The following is a 22,969-nucleotide window of genomic DNA, read 5'->3' as shown; positions in this document are numbered from 1 at the left end:
TGGAATGGTTTACTGTTGTGTAAGCTCCAGGTGCATGGTTTAACCAATTAGAGCCAGGCAAGGACGGGTTTGACCACAAAGCTCTCACCTGTCTGAAAATGGATGGAATGACACCATCCTATGTAAACAAATTTCATTGTTATTTCTCGACTTCTTTTCATATAAATAGCATCTATTCTATGAACACAAGGGTCGTGAGAAGTACATTTTAAAGCTCTGCCATCTGTTTAATTTTAAATAACCTAGTATTTGTGCATTGTAAATTTTGGGCATACATTGCCTAAGTCTCTTTAGACTTATTTTTTGTTATGCCATGGACAATTCTCAGTCATCCGAGACGATTTCAAACCAAGAAAAAAAAAACGAAAATAACCTTTCAACTCTTGCAAAAAAGTTTCGTCCTTCATCCGAAGAACATTCTAAATTGAAAGCCGCTGAGGGAAATGTTTCAAGCTTTAAAATTGTTTGGAAGGTGCCATTCAGGAAATCTACATTTTTGCAGATTTCAGGACCTGTGAATTGAGGCAAATACCAAAACATTCTGCACCTGACACATTGTATTTTCCCCAGTTAAAATGATTAACAATTACAAACCATTGGGTGTCTATTATGTTTCTGCTTAAAGTCCTTACTGTAACCATACAGTAAATGGACATTGTCAGCAACAATACTCAGGAAAGCTGTGGAGTTAAAACTTCAGATGGCACAATGGGGACCAAAGTCTGTCAAGTAAATATCCTCTGCACTATTACACCATCAGCAGCAGCGTGAATCATTGATACAAGCCAGGATGGAGCCATGCTTTCATACTAGTAGCCTGTGTAAAATTCAGCCTCAATTTTTAGTCCTCAGCTGAAAGGATTAACACCTTAGCTTTCAGTGTATTGTGGATTCAGAGTTGGTTTTCCTAATACCTGTCGATAAAAATAGTGGATTAATTTGAGATACTATTGCCTTACTGTCCTAAACTTAACTGCCCATTCTCCTCTGATCTTTGGTCAAATCCAAATATCAAAAATGAACCTATACAACTGTATCCCTCTGGATATCATAGTAAACAAAAGAGATGGTATAGCATAAAAGCCTCAGGAGCACTGAACAGGAGTATCTAAAATACTTTGACCAAATACATGGAGTTGCTGCCCTGTGATTGGCTTATTATTTGTTTTAACAAGCTATTTGACATGCGGGCCTAATAAAGGGGCAGGTGAGTGTTTATCTGTGGTTAATTTCACTGATCTTAGCCTGGCATCACTTTTTAAACTTAAGATGCTATACTTGTTTCTTCTCAGTACACAGAAGCCAAGTACATGACTCTTAGTTGTTGTCCCATGTGAAAACAATCATGCATGGAGTGGCAGGAAGATTGATATTAGGTTGTATGAGCATAAAAATCGCCTTCCCATGTCAATGAGCAGGGCATACTTCAACAATAGAGAGGACCAGTCATATAAACTCTGTAGGGTTGGGACTGACTCACAAACAGGTTGTCATGGTATATGATAATTATTAAGCGACCTTTTATGCCACCACGTCAAATTTTTTGAGAAATGTATTTCCATGAAAAACACACAATTGAGCTATTTGTCTTGCAAACTCACTGAATATCTCAAATTAAATTTGCCGTTAGAAGTGCAGTCGTACGTGGCCTTGCAATGGGCATGTTTATGTGCAGCATTCACTCACATTGTTGGTATGAAGCAAGGTGACAAGTGGAGGCAAGACCACACGCAGGGCATTGAGATCACACACGCACACAGCTTCGGGGTAGAGCGGAGAGAGAAGCATATCAAATCAGGCTCACATCAAGAGTTACACTCCTTCAAACACACATCACATGCTTACCAACATGCCAGGGGAAACACAGACACACCAACAGAACAGGGTGGTCTAACAAGCCTCTGGTGATTCAGGACAGATTTGGGACACTTTGGCTTCATTAGTCAGAACAAAGTAGGCCAGACACCTTCAGAACTTAACTCTTCTGTTTCCATCCTCCTTCCCACTCAGCATCACTAACTCTTTTATCATCTTCTTCTCTTGACCTCCCACTTATTTCTCCTCTGTCTACCCTCATCCGTTTGATCCCTTCCCTTCTTTTTCAAAGTCTGCTCTTATCTTTTGGAGACACAGGACCATCTGTAGCAGTCGTGTCCCTCTCTTTGTTCCCGTTCTGATAATTCTCCCTCTCCTCTCAACCTTGTTCTCTCTGTCTGTGAGATGCACCAATGTGGACACAGACACATGCTGTGAGTTTGATCTCAGACAATTTGCTGCAACATTAATGAAAGCATAAACTTACATGAATATTGATAACACATTCATTTGCAATCTACAAATTCCGGATAGCCTTGAAGCTAACTAGTAAGGCTCACACTAAAGACTGAATATTAAACTGACAAATATTGCTAATGAATATTCAGTGATGACATGAAATCTGAAATTGACATGGTTTCTCATGTCTTCCACCCAGATAATTCTCTGCACTTGCACGGTCGCACATACTTTGGGTGGTGGCATGTCCAGAAGGTTTTCTGCTTGCAGAATCTCTTTAGTTAAGTAGCCGTGGATGAGCCACTGCATCACGATCTTTTCCCTGTGTCACTTTCATCGATTGACCTGGACTTTATTATTTTTTTTAGAAAGAAAAGATGGCAGGGAACATAATCCATGTAAAATAAACCAAAGTGCTTTGTTTAAGGTACCTTTAATATCTAACCATCTAAGCTGTTTAAAAACATGATGTTAAAATAGATTAATCATTGCCAGAACCTTACCACAGGAATAAGGTTATTTTATTGGACTTTTTAATTTCCCTCCTAATCATTTCTGCTGCAAGAGTCAAAATCTACTCCAACAAAATGAAAAAGAGCAACGCTTGGATGGGCCTTGAACTATAGGTGGTGCTTTTGGTTGGCAGGTATTTTACAATTCTTCACATCATTTTATCATCCACCAGTTTATCTTCCTATGCAGTTTGTATTTGTATGAACTTAAAGATGAATTGCTAGAGATCTGAATTATTATGTTTTCTTTACATATACATACAATATGGGAGAACCAATGCTCAAAACTAAAATAAATTTAGAAAATATAAATTTTTCTTTTATCAACATTTCAGAATTCACATTCAAATTAACATTAAAATTAGTTATCATTCATGAAAAGGTAAAGAAGAAATTTCAACTGTCGTAAAAAAACTCACTAAAACTTTAAAAAAAATTACCTGAAAAACATTAGAATGTTTTTTTTAGAATTTCTATTCTGTTATATAAAGAATAAATAAATCAATAGACCTTGAAGATTTTTGAGCATGTAGATATTTTAGGATTTATTTTAGCAAACACTACAGCTGTAGATGCTATGAGTATATGCGCATACTTCCTCTAAGATGGAACACAACGGCTTTAGCTATTGAAGATACAGAGTGATTTTAATTTAGTTTCAGAGTTTAACCATCCGTCGATAGAAAGTTGTTAAGTCTTCCTCTCATTTCCTCTCTCCAGTACAAAATTGATCATCAAGGTTAGTTTAAAATTCTAGGTACACATTGACATTTGATGTTGCAAACATGGCTTTTAAACCATAGCTGCTATGTACCAATCAGTTACTAAAGCTGCTTTGCTCTGATTTTACTATTTTCAATCACAATCTTAACTCTGATTGTGGACAGAGAGCTGTGTACAAGCAGAATTTTCCAGGCAACTTATATTACATTGAATAACAAGTTCTCGACTCTACAGTGGAAATGCAAACAAGACAAAGCTTTGATAAATTAAAAGGTTCCAGGGAAGCTTAGTTTTTTTATAAAGAAGAAGAGAATGCAAACATTTAGGAGCACATAGCTGAAACATTCCTTTAGAAGCGACTGACATATACTTCTCAAATATATAGAACAGTACCAGGGTGTTGATTATTTGCTGTCATCGTGCGAGTATGTCTACAAATTGTGTATGTAGATAATTTGATTAACAAAACCTAAGACACTTTTTAAATCAGGAAACCACAATTGGCAACAGCACTGGACACAGATGGCAGGTATAATGAGAAGGAAGGGGCCTTCATAAGTTGAAAATGAAGACAATTTTGTTCCTCAGAAAATTGGTCACACATATTTGAGAGAGAAAACAAAATCCTAACGAAGCATGAAATAACTTTGATTTTTATAGAGATATGCACTATTAAATAAATGTACTGACAAAATATATAGTGTTTTTTCTTTACATTGTGCTTACACTCAAAACAATACTCAACAGCCACATTCATGCTTTGAAACTTAAACTTTAACGTTCGTACATATTTAACAGATGAGGCCAACTCACTCGTTTTAGATTGTTTGTTAGTTTAGATTGAAAGACAACATCTCTACCTATGATATAGGAAATATTTGTTTTTGTTTTTTTTAGCAATATTTCAATTCAGTATGTACTTACACCAAATCAGCTGCTGCATTTCTTAACATTTTCTATTGCTGGAATACACTTTTTTGTAAATTATCCATCTTCTAGAATTTTGCTTCCTCATGTTATAACATTATCAGAAACACAAAGAGGCAAAAGTAGACTCCCCCACTATGTTTGAATATGTAAGGAAAGTATTTAACAGAAGCAGTTAAAAACAGAAATTACATCAGCTTCACTCAGGTTTACTTTACAATGGACAAACATGATCATGATGAATGGTGACAACTACGCAGAGAACAAAGGAAACTAGGCTGAATATATGGAGAGCAAGAAGATTAATTTCAGTGAATTGATCAGGAGAAATCTGGGACAATGGCCTGATGTGGAGCTAGGCAGAAATCAAATAGAAATGAGAGAAACAGTTCATCAACATAAAATAAGAAGTCAGGAAAAAAAGAAATGCAGGAAAAACAAAGCAAACCATAAACGAAACAGGACAAAGAAATAGAAGAATTGTTTGACATAAACCCAAAAGATGTGTCCAAATCAGCTAGTCATACACAATAAGCAATGTTGTTTTAGGGCTTTGTTTAAGGTGAGTTTATTTAATTCAATCCAAAGGGGTAAAAAATAATTGGATTCTTTTCAATTCAATGTAGTATAGTTTCTAAGAGGAAATAAAATTAAAAACAGACCACAGGGGGCAATAATTATTTTTCAACCACATTATGTAAAAAATATATTTTCATAGCAGCATATACTTCAGCCTAATATAACCTTCAGTGTTTGACTTTGACAAAAAAAAGTAAAGCTTCTCACCAGACTTACCTATTGCTTTGTTACAGATCAACATGTTCTCTTTGGAATTATAGGGAATTTATTTTTTAATAACAAAAATTGACTAATCCTCAACAAGATCTGACCTTAGACATTTCTTTCTTTTCCTTCCTTGATCTACAGTTACTCTTTAATTACACACTAATGGTAGGGCTTACACTAGACTTGCTCATAGTTAACTCTGAAGGGAAAGCAGTTTTGTTGTTTATGAAAGGTAGGAGGTAGGGATGGGCGATATGAAGAGCATTTAATATCACGTTATCTTTGGGCTATATCACCATATGATCAAATAACCTTGAAAAACAAATGTTTGCAGTGAATTACTTTTCAGGTGTTGGAATTAATTAATTTTACTTTTTAGGTGAAACTCTAGCTGTCGCTATAGTTCTCGCTGTCTTGTCGACGTAAGTATACGTACATGCTTGTTGTGTGTGCCAGAAAGCTTTCTGGTTTGATGGGGAGTGAGTGATGCATTCATAGCACGTGGGAAAAACTAAACTCACAGTGAATTAAATACAGCGACTCAATCTTGCCCTGTAAATGTGCACTGCATGGTAGCAATAAAGTCATTTTAACCATTGTGTGGTTTAAGAAACCTTAAGATACATCGAGTATATTTGATATATCGCCCACCTCTAGTAGGAAGTGGGGGAAAAAAAGTTGTTTTTACTCATTAGTCTATAGATGTATTATCTGCTATTTTTTATGGAGATGGGGCAGGAACAGGTAAGGTGTAATGTGCAGGATTATGCAAAGAATGACCATCTCTGCCCCTTTGATTCCCAATAAAGATTACCATGCCTAGAATTAGCTATGATTATAGATATCTGATGCTTTTATTCTTCTATGTATTTAAACTGATCAAAATATTTACATTTTACAACTATTATTGCCGAGACTCTATTTTCAAGGTAAGCAGTTCTTTTTGATGTAAAGACAAAATTGCTTTCAGTTTAGTCTCAGTTTTACCCATTAGACATATTTCAATCTCTACAGCCTGATCCTTTATGCCAGGATGCTGATGTTTATCAGATAATCTACATCAATGAGTGTATATTTAGATGTGTGCTAATTGTCTGTACTGTGCATAGACTTTTTCTTACGCAGTTGTCAAACAGGAGATCATATTGCTGAGGTGTCTTATCAGGATTTAGTTGACCAAGTACATAACTCAAACCAAACAACAACTTCCAATGACCCAGGGTCTGTGATTTGCATCATATTTTGAAGGTTTCTCCTTGTAATTAAAAACAGCAACTACCAAACCTCCAGTTTCTTCAGCGAAAGCTTGCAAAACTGATAAAGACTTCTGGATAAGTGCGGAAATGTGTTCAGAGAACTGAGCAAAGTTCCAGTTACTGTTGAATTATGCCTTTTGTTGTTGCAATTGCTCAGATGATTAAAAAATGTAATCTTTTTGCAATCAGTCCTTTAAAACGGTTTAATTGAGATGCCATCAAAATGTAGTATAGTTCTAGTTTTTTTTTTAATTAAATGTTTCAAGCAACAATCATCACAGAAAAAAAGTTGTTCGTTGAATGTGACTTAAGCATTATCTCTTATTTAGTTTAGATTTCTGTAGGTTCAACTGAGAAGCTATATCCCAGTGGGGTTGGTCTTTGGTTGGGCTACTTCACCTGCTAATGCAACTGGTTCCTATTTAAATACAATCCTCATTGCAACATATTTATTAGTTGATAGGGCTTAAATTGGGACAGTGCAGAAACAATGACAACATGAATGTTGAATGTAGGCTAATGATCTCTGTGGCTTTTATGAGGCAAAAGATCCAATTATTCTGCACAAAAATAGATAATTAAAACATAATTAGAGCAAAATAACTCTTGCAAACTCTTTTTCTGTGCCCAACCCCATTTGGAAAATGTGCTTCATTTGAAAAAGAAAAATAATGGGTTTCTGGATTTTTTCCAGAAGCTTTGCAAGACCAACTGTGCACAGCTTATTATCATAAGCCATACTTTAAGATGAGTGTAAACATTCTTGGGTTGTTTACATTCATTTAGTTTTCTTATTTTTTTTTTTTTTATAAAATCTTCTGTAACAATCTACTTTGAGAATATATTTTTCAACGCATGCTAATCTGGCAGCAGGATGCACCATTATCATCTGCTGAGCAATGTGCCAATTCATTTACAGACCATGCAGGATATCTTAAAGCAACATGAAATCTCTATTTTCAAAAAAAGTTATTATTTTAAGATGCATACATGCATCTTTGAACATACTCTAGATCTTTTTTGGGGACTAAAGATGATCTGACAGTGACTCACAGAATGCCACGTAGTATAGAGTTCTTTGGAGACATGACCATAAACCCTGTGTGCCTTCATCAAAGAAGTTGACTCTGATAAGCCTGTTGACATTGTCCTCTGTGTTAATTGTCTGTAAATATAGTCACTTGCCTGAAGTGAACTAACCAAATGAGGGTTGTTTATTTTTGTAAATGAACGCCCATACTGTTTTGCAGAAGCCAACACTGCAGGCTCAGAGGACAGACTCACTTAGCTGTGACAAACAGGTACTTGGTAATTTTATGACCTGAGGAGCTGATGCAGCAGAGGAACAGCAGGGGTGTGGATGTGAAATGGGTTGAATTAGGACAAATTAATTGGAGTTAGGTTTGGAGTTGGTAACTGCCATTGCTGATCAAATCAGCTAATCTTTTTCAAACTAGTGTGTCCCTTGTAATAACGCACTTGGAGATGCATGATGAAGAAAATAATATCAGACAGCTTTACCCATGAAGAACAGCCCTGTTTTTTTGTGTCTGGGAACCTCTTGCAGCAAAAAGAAACAAACAAAAAAACTTTCTTAATTAATTAATGGCTAATTTAACCTTTTCGTTTTTAAAACATAAAGTTGCATAACTTTAAAATAAACTTATTTTTAGAGATGGTTTCCAGTAGTGTTAAATATGTGGATGAAATCTGTCTTTAGAAACATTTATGTCTACCCCCTCTTCTCTTTCTGTCCTAGTGAATGGATGATGGGTGCAACGAGGTACTCGGTTGTTTTTAATGTGACGACACAGGTGGCAGCTGCTGGACTTCCTTTGAGCCGATCAGACGTCTGATGAAAAAATTACCCATTTCCTTTTTTTTTTTTCTTCCTGGAAAGCTCCTCTCTTCCTCTCTGTTCTCTTCGTCCATCGTTTTTCAATCTCTTCTTCCCCCATACTCCCACCTTTCACATCTCCAGTAGTGTGTCAGCCCACCTGGGCTGTCAGACAGAACAAGATGAGAAATGGGAAAGCAGCTCATCGGCTGCACCAACTGACAGGAAAGTTGGTGTGTGTTGGTGTGGGTGAAGGTGTATCTATATTTACCAGACCCACATGTGAAAAGTAATAATTGGTATTTAAAGTTGATGCATTCCAGAGTGTTCTGTATGAGTGCGAGTACCTTTCCGCATTAGCATATAGATATTGACCTAACGCAGCATGACACCGTTGCTAGGTTTCAAACTGTTTTGAAGGACACTGCACACAGCACTGTTGTATCAAAGCGCAAAACATATGGAAGCCTTTAATAAGAGAATATAACCCCCTCTCCAAGAAAAAAAAAATCTAATTGCCTACAAGATGTTTTACACAGATGTAGACAGAGATACAGTAACAACTATTTAGTTTACAAAAATAAAATGCTATACAAAAAAGGGACACCATTTAATTCACAATTGGATTGGAAATCTAGATGTTATTACAAAATATTTTACAATTCTTTGTTGCTTTTATTGATAACCCAACTATTAGAACTTACAGTATATTTGAGCTGGCCATTATGTAAATATTGGTACAGAGCAATCATGGTTGAGAGTTGAAATTCTCCATAATATGCTTAAACATTTTCCAGCCCGTCCACATACTGACTCAATTTCCATACCGTTTCCCAAGACTTATAGCTCCTTAGAATATCTTCCCCAAATTGTAGACATTCTGGGAATGATCAAACAAATGTAGAAGCAGTTTTTTTTTTTTTTTTTTTTTTGCAAAAATACTTGTGGATTTAAAAAAAATAATGGAATTACTAATCTTAAATAATAGAGAAGGAGGGGTGGGTGGACTTAGAGCATGGTTAATGTTGAATCAAATGCTAGAGACTGGATGCCTTGTAGCCTCAGTTCCAGCAGAGAACAGGAAACTGAGGCTACAATATTCTTAGACTGTGAAGTTGAACAATAACAAACTGAATAAATGTTGTGTAGGTTTTTGAGTCTCCATTTTAGCTGCTACATACAGGTGGTTGGGTCTGAACGTACAGTAGCAACATCATGATAGCCTAGTTCTAAACTCTCTTGTGTGACACATTCCAGCTGGTGGTCATGGTGTTATGCCAATCTCTTTATAAACAGAATATACCAGTCTTCTGGTAGCAACTTAAAGTAGGACACATGATTTTCTGACTGTACTCTTACAGCCCCATACCAGGGCATCAGAAGAGACCTTCTGAAAGTTTGGTGGAACTTTACAGCTGACAGGTCTACTGGACTTGAGTGATACTGTCATGCAATTACGGACAAAAACATCTAAAGAATCTTTCTGACAACGTGTTAAACCTATTCCATTAACAACTAGAACCATACCTTGGCCAAGCAGCAAATTTTGCCACATATTGCAACTCACACCTATAGTATAGTTAAAACTTGCAAATGATCTGGATCATTACCTAATTTGAATTAATTGCTCCTTGGCCCGAGGGATACCTCTGGTAAACATGTCCATAAAATCTGTTCATAAGTTTACAATTGATCCTGCTAACAAACCATCAATGTTCCCTTTTCTTGTGGGCAACAGTGGCGTCAGATGTAGGAGTTTGCCCTGAAATCGATGGGTTGACGGTTCATGCTCTGGCTCCGGCTATCAGTGTCATTGTGTCCTTGGGCGAAACACTTCACCTGCATTGTCTACTCATTGTGGTCAGAGGGCCCGGTGGCGCCGGTGTACAGCAGCCTCGCTTCTGTCATTTAGCCCCAGGGCAGCTGTGGCTACAATGTAGATTGCCACCATCAGTGTGTGAGTGGGTGCGTAAATGGGTGAATGAATGAATGTAGTGTCAAGCCTCCGGACTTGAAAAAAGTGCTATATGAGTACAGGCCATTTAGCATTTGTGTTTTTGGCTTCAGTAAATTATCTGTGGACTTCCTGAGTCCGATGCTGAGGCTGTCATTAGTCACTACTGCAACTACATCACTACTGCCACCATCTGGATTAGTGGGGAACTGCTCGTTCCATCAAATATCACTATCTCACGATTTTAGAGAATCTGTATCTAGACTATGATCTAGATCATCATCAAAATTAAATGGATTGTTCCTTGATAGAGGGACACATAATAACAAAAATCTGTCTATAACTTTTCAAAATATTCTGTACACAGACAAATACACAAACTCTCCTAGAAACATAACCTCCTTGGCAAAGGTATGGTACTTCCAAAGGAAAACAGAATACCAACCCAGAGATAGCAAGGTATACTTAACAATATGGCAAATGATTGCTTTAGGATCTCTGTAATCTATCCTCACCATTTTCTTGTCAAATAGCTAAAAGTTAACTTTTGGAATGCTGCTAATTGTTAAGAAACTAAGCACTAGATAAGACCCATTCATGGTTTTAGTCAAAGAGTATTTAAGTTAAAATATTGTGTGTGCTGACAGTATAAGGTCTCATAATAGATTCATATTATGAAACCAGCCGAGACACAACATATTAGATTTGAATATACTGATTGTCCTAGATTCAGCATGCCATGTTCTTGTGTTGGATTTTCCTAGTTGCAGTTTCTTGCTGATTTTAGCTTAGACTCTTCACAGCATGACTTTTAACTCTGGACAGAACATTTATGCACACTCTGGTAAAGGGTTTTGTGCTCACACATAAGCCCTGCAGATTCTGCAGTTTGTGAGTTTCTCCACATGATGTATCAACCTTACAGCCTGTACCGCGCTGTCATAACTTTATTCTTCATTGCTTTCCTTGCTGTAAGTCCATGGATCTATCCTGTCAAACTGCTAAGCCTTAATACTTCATTGTTGTTTTCTATCATGTATTTATCAATGCATTCATTACTGTAGATGCAATATGTGGTAAAAAATGACATTGATTGAACAATACAGATTTGATTAACCTAATGAGTCATTGATAAATGTGTGGAATACATGATAAAGAGCAATTTTCGATGCAAACTCTGTATGGTAATATAAGACATACTCTTCATTGGATTAAGCAAGTATTTTATAATTAGGTTTTCAAAAATAAATGACAAGAAGCAAATATAGATAGATCTGTTCCATTACTTGTCCATATTAATATTTTTTGTTGCTCTGTTAGTATTTCGGGTTTGTTCATCTGGGAGAGGATTTTTGTCATTTTGAGAAGTTGATTTTCCTTTTTTTGCCAGAAGTCCATTACAGATGCACTAAATATATAAACCCTGAAGACACCTTTAGGATATAACCTCACTGTCCTCCAGACATTCCTCGGAAGGAGGATACATTTCTGCAGGTTGACACTACTTTCTGAAAAAAATACCATGTTTGCATGTTAGCCATTGTTGAAAAGGTCCCGATGCAGAACAAGTTTTTGTCAATACCAGGGGAATAAATTCCTCCTGATCCAGTTGCCAAAGTTGTAAAGTTAAGAGATGTTCCTAAGAAAAAAAGTGCAGCCAAATGATTGATGTTTACCAGCAAATAAATCAGGGAATTAAGGATTCATCGTGAAGCTTTGGGCTTTAAAGAAGAACAATATCACAGCCCTGTTGCCTGAGGTGGGGCTGACCGAAAACGGCTTCCACAGCTCCTTATTAAGGTGAGATAACCTCAGGCCTCTGGCCAGGTCTCAAATAGATCAAAGAAATGTCAAACCATGGAAATTGAAAGAATCCAGCTCACCATGTGACATTCCTTATCATAACACCTGCTAAAGCATTTTCTTTTATTATAACTCAAGAATCTAGTGTTCTAGTTTCGGGTTAGCACATTGTATTTATTTGTAGTTCATCCAAACTAATACCAATAAAAAAAATGTAAAAGTCCAGTATAGAAGGAGAGGTTGTGAGTTATATTGACCATCAATGAAAACTACACAAATTTATTAGGCTTTGAATCATGATGTGAATAAATCCCAGCTTCTGCAATAATTAGACAACACCGGCGGGTTCCATGCTGACATAAGTTGAGAAGCCAGAGGCAGCAATCAATCCAGATAGTCAGCAGCTGAAGTGCACAGCTCTCTCCACACACTCTTTATCAGATTTGTGTTGTTACTGTTGTTGGGTTGTTCCAAAATGTTCCTTCCACCGACAAGAAAAATTTTGTTGATACCGAAATACCTAAACCGGGTTGGGGTATGAATAATATTTGTCTGTAATTCTGAAATATATAGATCCTTATTCTTTGCTGGATTCTTTGCGGGGAGAGACATTGATGTCATATTCATCTTTGCTATGTCCACCTTCTTGCCTTGTAGTGATGCTAACCCTGCCACACTTTCTGTCTCTCTACTTTTCTCTTTTCATCTCAGTCTCTAGATTTCTAATTATCTCCTTCTTTCATCTTGTGTAACTTTGAGTCTGTTCTGTCACCTTTTACTCTCACTTTGCTCTGCAGTTCCCATCATCTGTCAAGCTATCCGCTCCTTCTTTGTTGTTTTACCTCTGTGTCATCCCCTTCTGTTGTTTTCTGACCTGTTCATTTGGCCTTATTATGTTAGTCTTTTCTCTAAAACGTATGTCATTCAATTAGCTTTTTGTCATCTATTTTATATATCCTTTGTTTAATTTTTTCTTTCTTCCTTCCTTTTTTCATTATTCAACACTTTCTCTTCATTCTGATCCTTCCATTTTTAGCACTTGATCCCTCACTTTGCCATCTCCCTTCTACACCGCTGTCTGAAGGTTTTCGATTGTGTTAACCTAGCCTGTGGAGTTTTTTTCCATGACGTGGCAGATTCTGCTCACAGAGTCATAAGGTGTTGATGAGCTTTCCCAGACGCTCAGCATCGTGCCCCACAGAGCTGCTCAAAAAACCTTACTGGGCCTCCTGGCCACATCATGGTACTTGATACCCTGCCGAGTGGTCAAGTGGTGTGACTCCCGAAAGCCTACATTTTTATCTATTCTTTAAGAAATTTTGAAGCCCTGCGTCAGCACGTTTCCATCATAGGAAGTGACTTAGAATAACACACCAGGTCCTTTCTCAACAAAGTATCTGTTATGACTCAATAGAAAGCCTTTACTCAGAGGTTACTGGAATGGTTCCAATGGTAGCAGAGATTCTGATGTTACATATGCATTTTGTCAGTGAAAAACATCCTGTCTGTCAAGATGGTATTCTCTGCTATCAATCAGACTGAGTACTACATTGAATATAGTTATTGTTAAAAAGTACATGAAGTTAGATGTAAACACAAACCCCAGATATATACAGAATATACATTTTTTTAACTTATAAAATAAGAGTATTAGGTAATTTGCACTTGAAATAAGATAATTGTTTTTTTTTACTTTTAAATGTAAATTCTCTTATTCCATTGGCAAAGTGTCTCATTTACCTCCTCAATTGAAGGAAAAATGCAATTAAGAAAAAATGATTAAATGATTATAATGTATATAAATTACAGTTTTTTTGAAGTGCGATCTTAAATAAAATGCTTTTCATTTCGATGGGATGGGTTTTCAGTCGTATGGAAAGTGTTATAGTTTACAAAACTGCAATTGAAAATCTTTCTTCACATTACACCAGTCCTGTGATCTGTAAATGGATCTCACTGCCTTGTAGAAAGACAAAGAATACTAGAGCCATCACTGAAACATGGATATATCTCTTTTTTATATCTGCCACTACAATGTAGTTTTTAAAAAAAGTAATCTTGACAACAAATGCATTCATGTGCAATTTTAATCGTATTTGTTATTTAATGGGAATACTGCAATTACAGAACTGCATTTTCTAATTTAGTAGAATGTCGACATAGTTCGCGCATTAAGGTAATGAAAACACTGCTTATATTATTTGTTTAGAGATCAGCAAAATTTTGCAGAATGAATGTTTAGAATCTACCACTATGGTCTTGCTGTTAATTTATTAGGTGAAGATTATTGCATAAAAATAATAAAAACATTCTCACATAATTAAGAAACACAAATTTTGATGAAATGCAGCAACAAATAAGGCACATCTGTTGTGATATAATGCTTTTTCAAATTAACAGTATAGCACATGATGTTTTGCATGACATTGCATTAATCATCTATGTATGACATGGTGATATTGTAACGTCCAGTCTTCTGAGTGACAGTGTATTGCTGTGTGAGCCGGACTGACCTCTTTTTAACTTTTCAGTCTTTCTTCATTTTTTTTTAATGAAGAAAGACCTCACTATGTCAGGATTTGTGCAGCTCACATCATTTAACTTTTGAACTGATAAAGTTCGAAATAGTGTACTGTACATGGCCTAAGTTGTACAAAGACTGTTTATCTATGGTTATATTGGTTAATGCTTTCACCAGATACACTGTATGGTAATGTTGATGTGACGCAAATAGACCCACCCCAATAGTGACAATAAAATGTTCCTACTGGCTTTCACCAGTGTATCTGGCTTTTATTTGGCATTTTATTTAATTTTATATGTATGTATATATATATATATATATACATACACACACACACACACACACACACACACACACACACACACACACACACACACACACACACACACACTTAGTGGGAAATGTTTGGCTTATTAACTTTCTTGTAGGCCAGTTTGCTGAGCCTGACTTGGCTTTTCATCACCTTATTTTTGTAGGACAAGTCAAGCTGAACAGGCCACACTTTGGGTTTAATATTAACACAGATCATAAATTAATTTCTTAATTAAGACAAATTATGGCAAACATTATACAAGGGAGTATTTTAAGGAGGTATTTAATGGAAACTTGTCCATGGCCTCATCGCTGTACTCTTCACGACCCAATAAAAAGCAGCTCTACAGGAGAGGAGCCCCATCAATACTCTGATTTACTTTGGTCTAGGTGTGTGTGTGTGTGTGTGTGTGTGTGTGTGTGTGTGTGTGTGTGTGTGTGTGTGTGTATTCAAAGGGCCGTGTGTGAGACAGAGTTACTCTCCAGAGTGTTTGCTCACACACACACTGGCCAAGAGGCAGCCTGGTTGCCGCAGAGCGTGTACTTGAGAAAGGACACCTGAGTTTGTAAATCAGTCTTGTTCTGTTTTTTGCTCCACGGTTTGCTGTCCGTTCTAGTTTTAGTGTCATTTTTCTTTATTGGTGTTTTGAATCATTGTCCCACTGGTCCCTCCCCTTTTAGCTAATTTTTCTCTTTATTTCTTCTCCTCCTTTTTTATGTATTTCTCTTTTTGCCTTACCTGGCTTTTGTTCAAGTGTGTTTTGCAATCTCATGCCCTCTTAAATTTTACCACGTAGGTTTTTTTATTTGATCTACTGAAAATGTTTTTAGTTGGTCTTTTTCAGCTGTACCAGACATTTCCCAATGATACAGGACATATGTTTCCTCAATCAGTTCTTAATACAGTCTTTGGTAAATGTTTTTTCATAGCTGTCTGCCAACTTGTATCTCACTTTTCATGCCTTACCTTCTGTTGTTTTCTCAAATGCTGATGGGTGGAAATACATCACAGCCTTTTTTTTTTTTCATAAGATTAGCGATTTAGCCCTAATTAAGCCGCCCCACTAACATCGACAAGTCCATAGTAGATATTCTACGCTTTACCAATTCCCCCATGTTTTCTTCACAGCTCCCCATGTTGAAAGTTTGGCTGATGCCTTGATTCTCACTCCTCTTAATTAGATCAAGGAATATGTGAGACGTGTTGCACTGTTTATCTACCGATTAGAGCCCATTAGAAAGTAGGGATGCACTCCCCAAGCTCTTTAAGTAAGCTGCATGGACAACGACACTGTTTGATGTTTTGGCAGAGTTTTATGTGATACCATATTGAGGCTCAGCTGCTAGAGTGCACATTTCTAAGCTTCATTTCACATTTTTATTTATATAAAGATAATGAGGATGTCAAGTAGTATTCTTTCATGTGATAGACATGCAGAATAGAGACTAAAGGGTTCTACCAAGGGATGTTGAACCCCTTTTTTTTAAAAAGATCTTCAGTGTTTTATTTGTATTTATTCAAATAAGACTGTATCTATATAGGAAAGTTCAGAATTATTCCTTTTTTTTTCTTTTGTGTTTTTTTAAGCAGGCATTACTGATTTTAAATTATGCAAACAGTGTGTGTCATTTAAAAATGGTCCTGAAAGATGACAAGGTTCACAGTTTTTTTCAGCTATAAAATGTATCCTTTTATAATTTTATTGGTTTCCCCATCTTGCTTCATATAGTAGACCGAACAAGGGTTTAACCCTTGCAAAATCCTTTCATAGGTTGGAAAATAGAAAAGGCATGCCAGAGCAAGATGTTTAATGTGTGCTGGTCAGGTAAACATTTCTCCATCCATCCTCATTAATAAGACCCAGGTCACCCATTCAAAAAAAGCAAAACACTGACAAGAAAACACAAACAAACATCTCAGCTACTTTGTAATTTAACCTCATACTGTTGTTTATTTTTGTTATCTGCCATGGTGTGCTTTATGTACAACTTGTATTTGTTTATTCCAATTATATATTCCAATATTTATTTCTGTCAGCCGTATGTTTGCTTGTCTGTGTGTTGTACCTTATCGCCAAAATAAATTCCTTATACATGTAAAAATTACCTGTCAGTAAACCTTTTTCTGATTTTTATTCCGATTTGGCGGATGAAGCTACATTCCATCTTTAAATCTATGACTGCAGATTGCAATCACCAGCAAGCGAGTCAAATACTAACCTTTACACACAGACTGAGCTCCAACAGTAAAATAACAATATACTTAGTTTCAGATTGGAGCCGATTCCAATCATGACCATTTCATAGGGATCTACACCAGCTGAAAGTCACAGCCACAAGATGCCACCAGTACCAGATCAGCCACAAAAATCTAAGATAGTACTTTGGGTTTTCAAAACAAAATGGCCTCCTCAATTTGAAATCCTGTATTAAACATTGCCTTAAGAATTTGTGACAAGGAGTCAGCCATTGCAGACTCCAACCCCTGATGATAAACAAGACCATGTGCCAAATCCTTTGTTTGTTTTATAGGTACCGACTTGTTTTTTAATGCATCTCTTACACCTAATATGCCCACAGAAATCACGTACCTTAAGTGACATTTCTATAACCTTTCTTCATACTATACACGTGGACCATCAAATTCCCATTATCCCCTGAGCAGCTTGTAAAGGCTAAAAAACTGATCCTCTATTTCATAGACAGGTAAAATGCTATTTTATTCCTATTTAAAACACAACCCTAGTTATATTTTTTTGCTCTTTATTTTTTATTTAAAAATAATCCCTTATTTGCATAAACTTGGCATCCAATTTTGTGTTTTAAAGAATATTTGTACCAGTGTCAGTAACGAAGGAATGAAGTGGTTTGCAATGTTTTTATAACAAGTGCCGCTCTGTAATAAGTTTTTCACCTTAATAGGCTTAATAAAACAGGACTTTATGACTGTTTGATTACTGAAATGATGCAGTTGTTGATATAGTTGTTTTCCCATTATAAAAGGAAGTTTACAAGCTTAAAATTTCGAAAAAGTGTGACAATTAGATATTTCTGCCTGACCTGCAGCTATATTTAAGTCAAAATCAAATATAGCTGCCCAGTAAAGTAATAAAGGAATAACAATTTTTTTTTTTAACATGCATAGTTCTTTATGATCTCGTTTAGATAATGGATGATCAACTCTATTGGTTATTGTAAATGTATATTGCCACTAGGGTTGGGAATTGAAAAGATTTTCACGATTCCAATTCCCTTTTCGATTCTATGAAACGATTCGATTCTTTATCGATTCTTTTTTCGATTCCAATTTGGGGGAAAAAGGAGAACAAACAGTTTGATTATCAGAATCAACTTTGTTTACTTAACTATTGCACAATCTTACAAACTCAACAAGATCAAGATGTCCACAGGAAATGTGAAACTGGAGTAACATCTGTGTTTAAATGAAAAATAAATATACAAGAACAAACTTAATAACCAACAATGTCTAATAACAAATGATGGGATAATAACCTATTTTAAATAACAAAAAATACTAATTATAAAACAGTAGTAGGGAAAATTAACAGTTATTTTGCAGAAAGATGAGCATATCTGCTTTTTCTGGAAGGATACAGGATCTTTCAGGGCTTATGGTGTCTCCAGCCGTGGAGAACACCCTCTCAGATGGGGTGGAGGAAGCCTGCACACAGAGGTAGTTTTCAGCCAGTCAGATAGCAAGGGCAGCACATCTTGCTTGTTCCACCACCACAGTGTGGCGCTATCCCTGCAGGGGATGGAGGGCAAGCTTTTATAGAGCTGGATTTCCTGATCTACCCTCTGGGCTAAGGAAAGACGGGGCTTTGATTCACAAAGTGACCGCAGCTCGTTGTCTTCCTCCTCGAATAGTTCTTCCAACTTGCGTAACTTGCGTAACTTGCGTAACTTACGTAACTTACGTAAAAAACGTGTCGTAAGTCGTGCTCCCCAGAGCCGGCGCTCTAGGCTCTGGTGCTGCGGGAATCGAAAAAAGAATCGTTCAGTGAGCTGCCAAACGATGCCATGGAATCGGAAAATACGGAACCGGTTCTTAACAGGAACCGGTTTTCGATTCCCATCCCTAATTGCCACAGAATTTGTCCTCTGCATTTTATCCATCCTTAACCCTTTATAAAGCCTTTAGTGTAAGACTTTGCAATTCAAAATTTAAAGCCAAGAATGTCAAAAAAAAGTATTGTCATGGCAAAAATCAAAATAAATGTAATTACCAAAAACAGTCACTTAAACTAATCTCTCACCCTAAAGCAAACAATGAGTTCTTTTATAAGAAATTCATGAAAACTATTTTTTTTTAAAACATAACCCTCAGAATATTTTGCCTAAAAACAACCTGTTTCAATGTTTTACTTTTTAAGTTAGCTTATAAGCCTTTTAAATTAGCTTGTTGTTAACTTATGAATTGAATGTTTTACTTTGCTTATTCGTTTTAAAGCTTAACTACTCTGGATAAGGGTCTTGCTCAGGGGCCCAGATTGCCAGTAAGTGTGAATCAAACTGAGAAGAAGGCAGCCTTCTTCAGAACGCATGTGCTCATTTTTAAATACAAGGCTGCCTCTTACCTTGGGGCAGATGTTGTTTTGGAATCTGTGGAAAATTATAGATGGTAAATGGTCTGTACTTATATAGCACCTATTGAAGTCAGGAGACTCTACACTGATGGAAGCGCCAATGCAGTACACAGGCACCACTAGGCCCTCTGACCGCCATCAGGAGACAATGAAGGTGACGAGTCTTTCCCAAGGATTTGACAGGTAAAGCTGGAGCTGGCGTTTGAACCGGCAACTTGTGTAAACTGGTAACTCGGCGCCACTGTCACCCCACCTAACTGTCACCCCTCATTAGGCCTTAACTTGCAAATAATGAATACTAAACTATCCTTTGGGAAGCTCACACAAAAGCCCAAATACCAGTAGTGATTATATTACCAAAGTTTGGAAAATATGGCATTAAAGCATCTGCTAGAAAAGTACTGTAGATAATTTAACCAGTTATCCTTAAGAAGTACATTTTTTCTACCGTGGAGGATATTATAAGCCCTTAATTTTATTTGTGGTCACTGTGTTCAACACAGTATGTTGTGTTAGGTTGGCAGTAGAGCTGATGTGTGGTGAGGTCTAACAATACAGTTGTTTGACTGCATATATTCACATTGCTGTGTGCTGGCTAATTGCATTTCTGCTGACATGCTCCATAGCTTTTTGTTTTATATTATTTTTCAAGCCTGTGCACACAGAAGCAAAATAAAAGCACATGGGCATCATGTTGCCCTTGCCTACACTGTAAGCCTATATACATTACACAGACACATAGTCATACATATGTATGTGGCACAAAGGAAAAAAACACACACACAGAACCATTGTGTTAGAAAATGTCAAATTTGCTCACTTTCCCTCGAGGTTTGGTGTCAGATGAGATTTTGTTTCTTTGCTGAACACTGCACAGTTGGTCCCGGCGTGATTTCTGCTGCATGTGTGTGAGATTGAGAGCTACAGAGAGAAGAGGGCAGTGATGAGATATGTTGCATAAGGGGGTGCAGTGGAGTGTGAAAGAGAACAGGTGGCTCCTTTTTCTGCCATCTAGCTTTATGTGCCATCTTCCCTATTGTGTCTTTGTGTGTGTATGTGTGTGATAAAGCGTGAAAGCCCATTGCCTTGTGAGTACGGTTTTGAACATACCACAATAAAATATCTCCATAGATGTGCTGTCTTGTACTTCTACTCTTTGAACGTGTATGTATGCTCTTTGGAAGAGCTACGGTTGGTTTAGAAACAATTAGATGAGACTACAGAAGCCCAAAGAGATGGTTCTCCAAATGTCATCCAATTACCAACTTATCGTGGGCACAGGACAGAACTCTCTCATGTTGCCTGTCTCTTCATTTTTCTCTGTCTGTCTGTGTTTTGTTTTCGATTAATCCCTAGTCTCTGTAGAGAGCGACATGTTCGGTGACTAACATTTGAGAAATGGCAGGTTGTGGCACACACTCACTGACAAAAAGAGAAGAGTGAGTTGTTCTCATGTCAAGCCTGGCTAATGTCTGTCTTTTTCCCCTTTCCTTTCTCAGATCAGCCTTCAAAGCCGATGGCCAGGACACGGCAGCAGCAATATCAGCCTTGCACCAAGAGATCGAAGGGTGGTACGGGGAGTATCAGCACCACAAGGAGGGGACCACTATAGCCAACACCACCCTTACCACTATCGGCCCACTGCTGCAGCAGAGCGCCACACTGCCAGAGAGGAGCGCCACCGTCAGGGAACTGCCAACAGCACTGTAAATCTGGCTTCTGGTTCCTCCAACCAGCCTTTAGACCAGACCTCACTCACCACACCAGCCCAGCCCAGAGTAAATCAAACCCTGGGTTCCAGCTTAGCTTCATCTCCTTTCACCGAACACCCTGAGATGGTGTCATCCTCCTCTGAGTCGTTAACTCCAGGAGGAGGAGGAAGTGGAGCGAGTGTGTCTGGAGGGGCAAAGAGAGGAGAACACCCTCAGCCAAGCCTCATCCCTCGTGCAGTCGGGGCCAGCGCCTCTTCCAGCCTCCACAGTCTCGCAAGCAGAGGGAGCTCCACACAAAACATCTCATCATCAGACCGGGCCTCACCGACACCTCCTACACCTTCATCAGCTTCCTCCTCCTCCGCATTCACTGGCCGCTTAGGACAACCACCCCGTGGCCCGCTTTCTCTGCATAGCTACAGTCGAAAAAATGTCTTCCTGCAGCATTCCCTGCATACGGCCGAACTGCAGGCTCTGACGCAGAGAGACACTTGAGGATGCTAGGATATCCATCCTGCCAAAAGCAGCTGAATCATTAGCTAAAAATATTATAAGTGTGAATACTTAGGAGGAAAACATTGCTGCTTCTCATAATATAGTTACAACAAACTTACCAATCAGAAAAATAGAACCACGATTAAACCTCCCCTCCCTTCATCTCACGCGCCTACAATCACTTTGAGGTCCTAACCAGCCCTTGATTTACTTGCTTAGAGATTTGCCTGATATTACATACGCACATAAACACACACAAACACATCAGGAGGTGAGATTGAAAAAAGGCACTCACCCGTCTATCATTGCTCCCACGTTGTGCCATGCTGACAGTTCAGATGAGCTTACGCCCACAGACAAAAACTCCACACAAACAGAAATACAGTCACCCACACTCAAACTCACACTCTGACACAAAGACGTCGTCTGTGATATCTCTGCTAGGCCATCTGCACCAACAGCACGGCGGTAAAACTGAATGAAAGGACGAGGTGTCTGCATTGCTAAGCTCGGTCTATTGATTGACTGCTTTTTAACAATGAACCAATTTGCTGCTGAAGAACTTCTGGACCTGCCTGTGATTTGTGCTCATGATCATGTTTTTCCAGCCTGCCAAATCCAACACCGGATCAAATCCTCATTCCACAGGGGTCCAGATTAAGAGACTGCAAACCTTGTAGAACTGCATGCTTTTTAACTTAAAAAAGGACCCCGCTGGGCATTTATTGCTGCAGCAACTTTAATCTTATTACAACATAAAGTCTCAGTATGAACTTTCTTGTCAATGTTTTTAAAAGGGAAGGAAACGTGTTAAAAACTTTCATGACATTAATTAACCTGCTTGTATAGTCTTTTGGGAACAATATAAATCATTGGAGATAGAAAAAAAATATTTTCTTCACTCAATACTTTTTTTAGTTGTAGGGATGCGAGGTTGAACTTAAACCCGCAATATACTTAAGAAGATAATGAGTATCTTTCCACAAGACATCAGGAATAAGATAATAAGTCTGTTCTAAAATATAAAAAGGCCATAACTTTGATAAGCTAATGTCATACTTGAGTTTGGAGAAAATGGTACAATGTTTGACGTTTTTTTTTTTTTTTTTTTTTTTATAGATAAGAAAAAATCTGAGCCTTTTCTTTGCAGTAGATGGTGATGGGCATTTTGAATAACAGCAAACTGGAACCTGATAAATAATCACCTTAAAGGGATAACTTTTTCTCTAAACTAATTATGAGTCATG

General features: G+C 37.4%; 1 protein-coding gene across 5 annotated transcripts in view; it reads left to right on the top strand.

The window, feature by feature from the left end:
• ccser1 (coiled-coil serine-rich protein 1) overlaps positions 1-22,414 on the top strand; it is a 204,336-nt gene extending 181,922 nt beyond the window's left edge. Inside the window, exon 11 of one of the 5 annotated variants that reach the window (XM_038305276.1) lies at positions 21,015-22,414. In XM_038305276.1, coding sequence (XP_038161204.1) covers positions 21,015-21,722 — 708 coding nt within the window. In that variant the 3' untranslated portion in view covers positions 21,723-22,414. The remainder of the gene's footprint in view (positions 1-21,014) is intronic. The other 4 variants (XM_038305285.1, XM_038305293.1, XM_038305309.1 and 1 more) reach the window with 4 other exon arrangements.
• The last annotated feature ends 555 nt before the right edge of the window (positions 22,415-22,969 follow it).

The sequence above is a fragment of the Cyprinodon tularosa genome, unplaced genomic scaffold (assembly GCF_016077235.1).
Source record: "Cyprinodon tularosa strain WSP-4 unplaced genomic scaffold, ASM1607723v1 ctg115, whole genome shotgun sequence".
Taxonomy (NCBI): Eukaryota; Metazoa; Chordata; class Actinopteri; order Cyprinodontiformes; family Cyprinodontidae; genus Cyprinodon; species Cyprinodon tularosa.
Note: the sequence above shows the minus strand (reverse complement) of the source record. Positions and strands in the feature narration are given on the sequence as shown.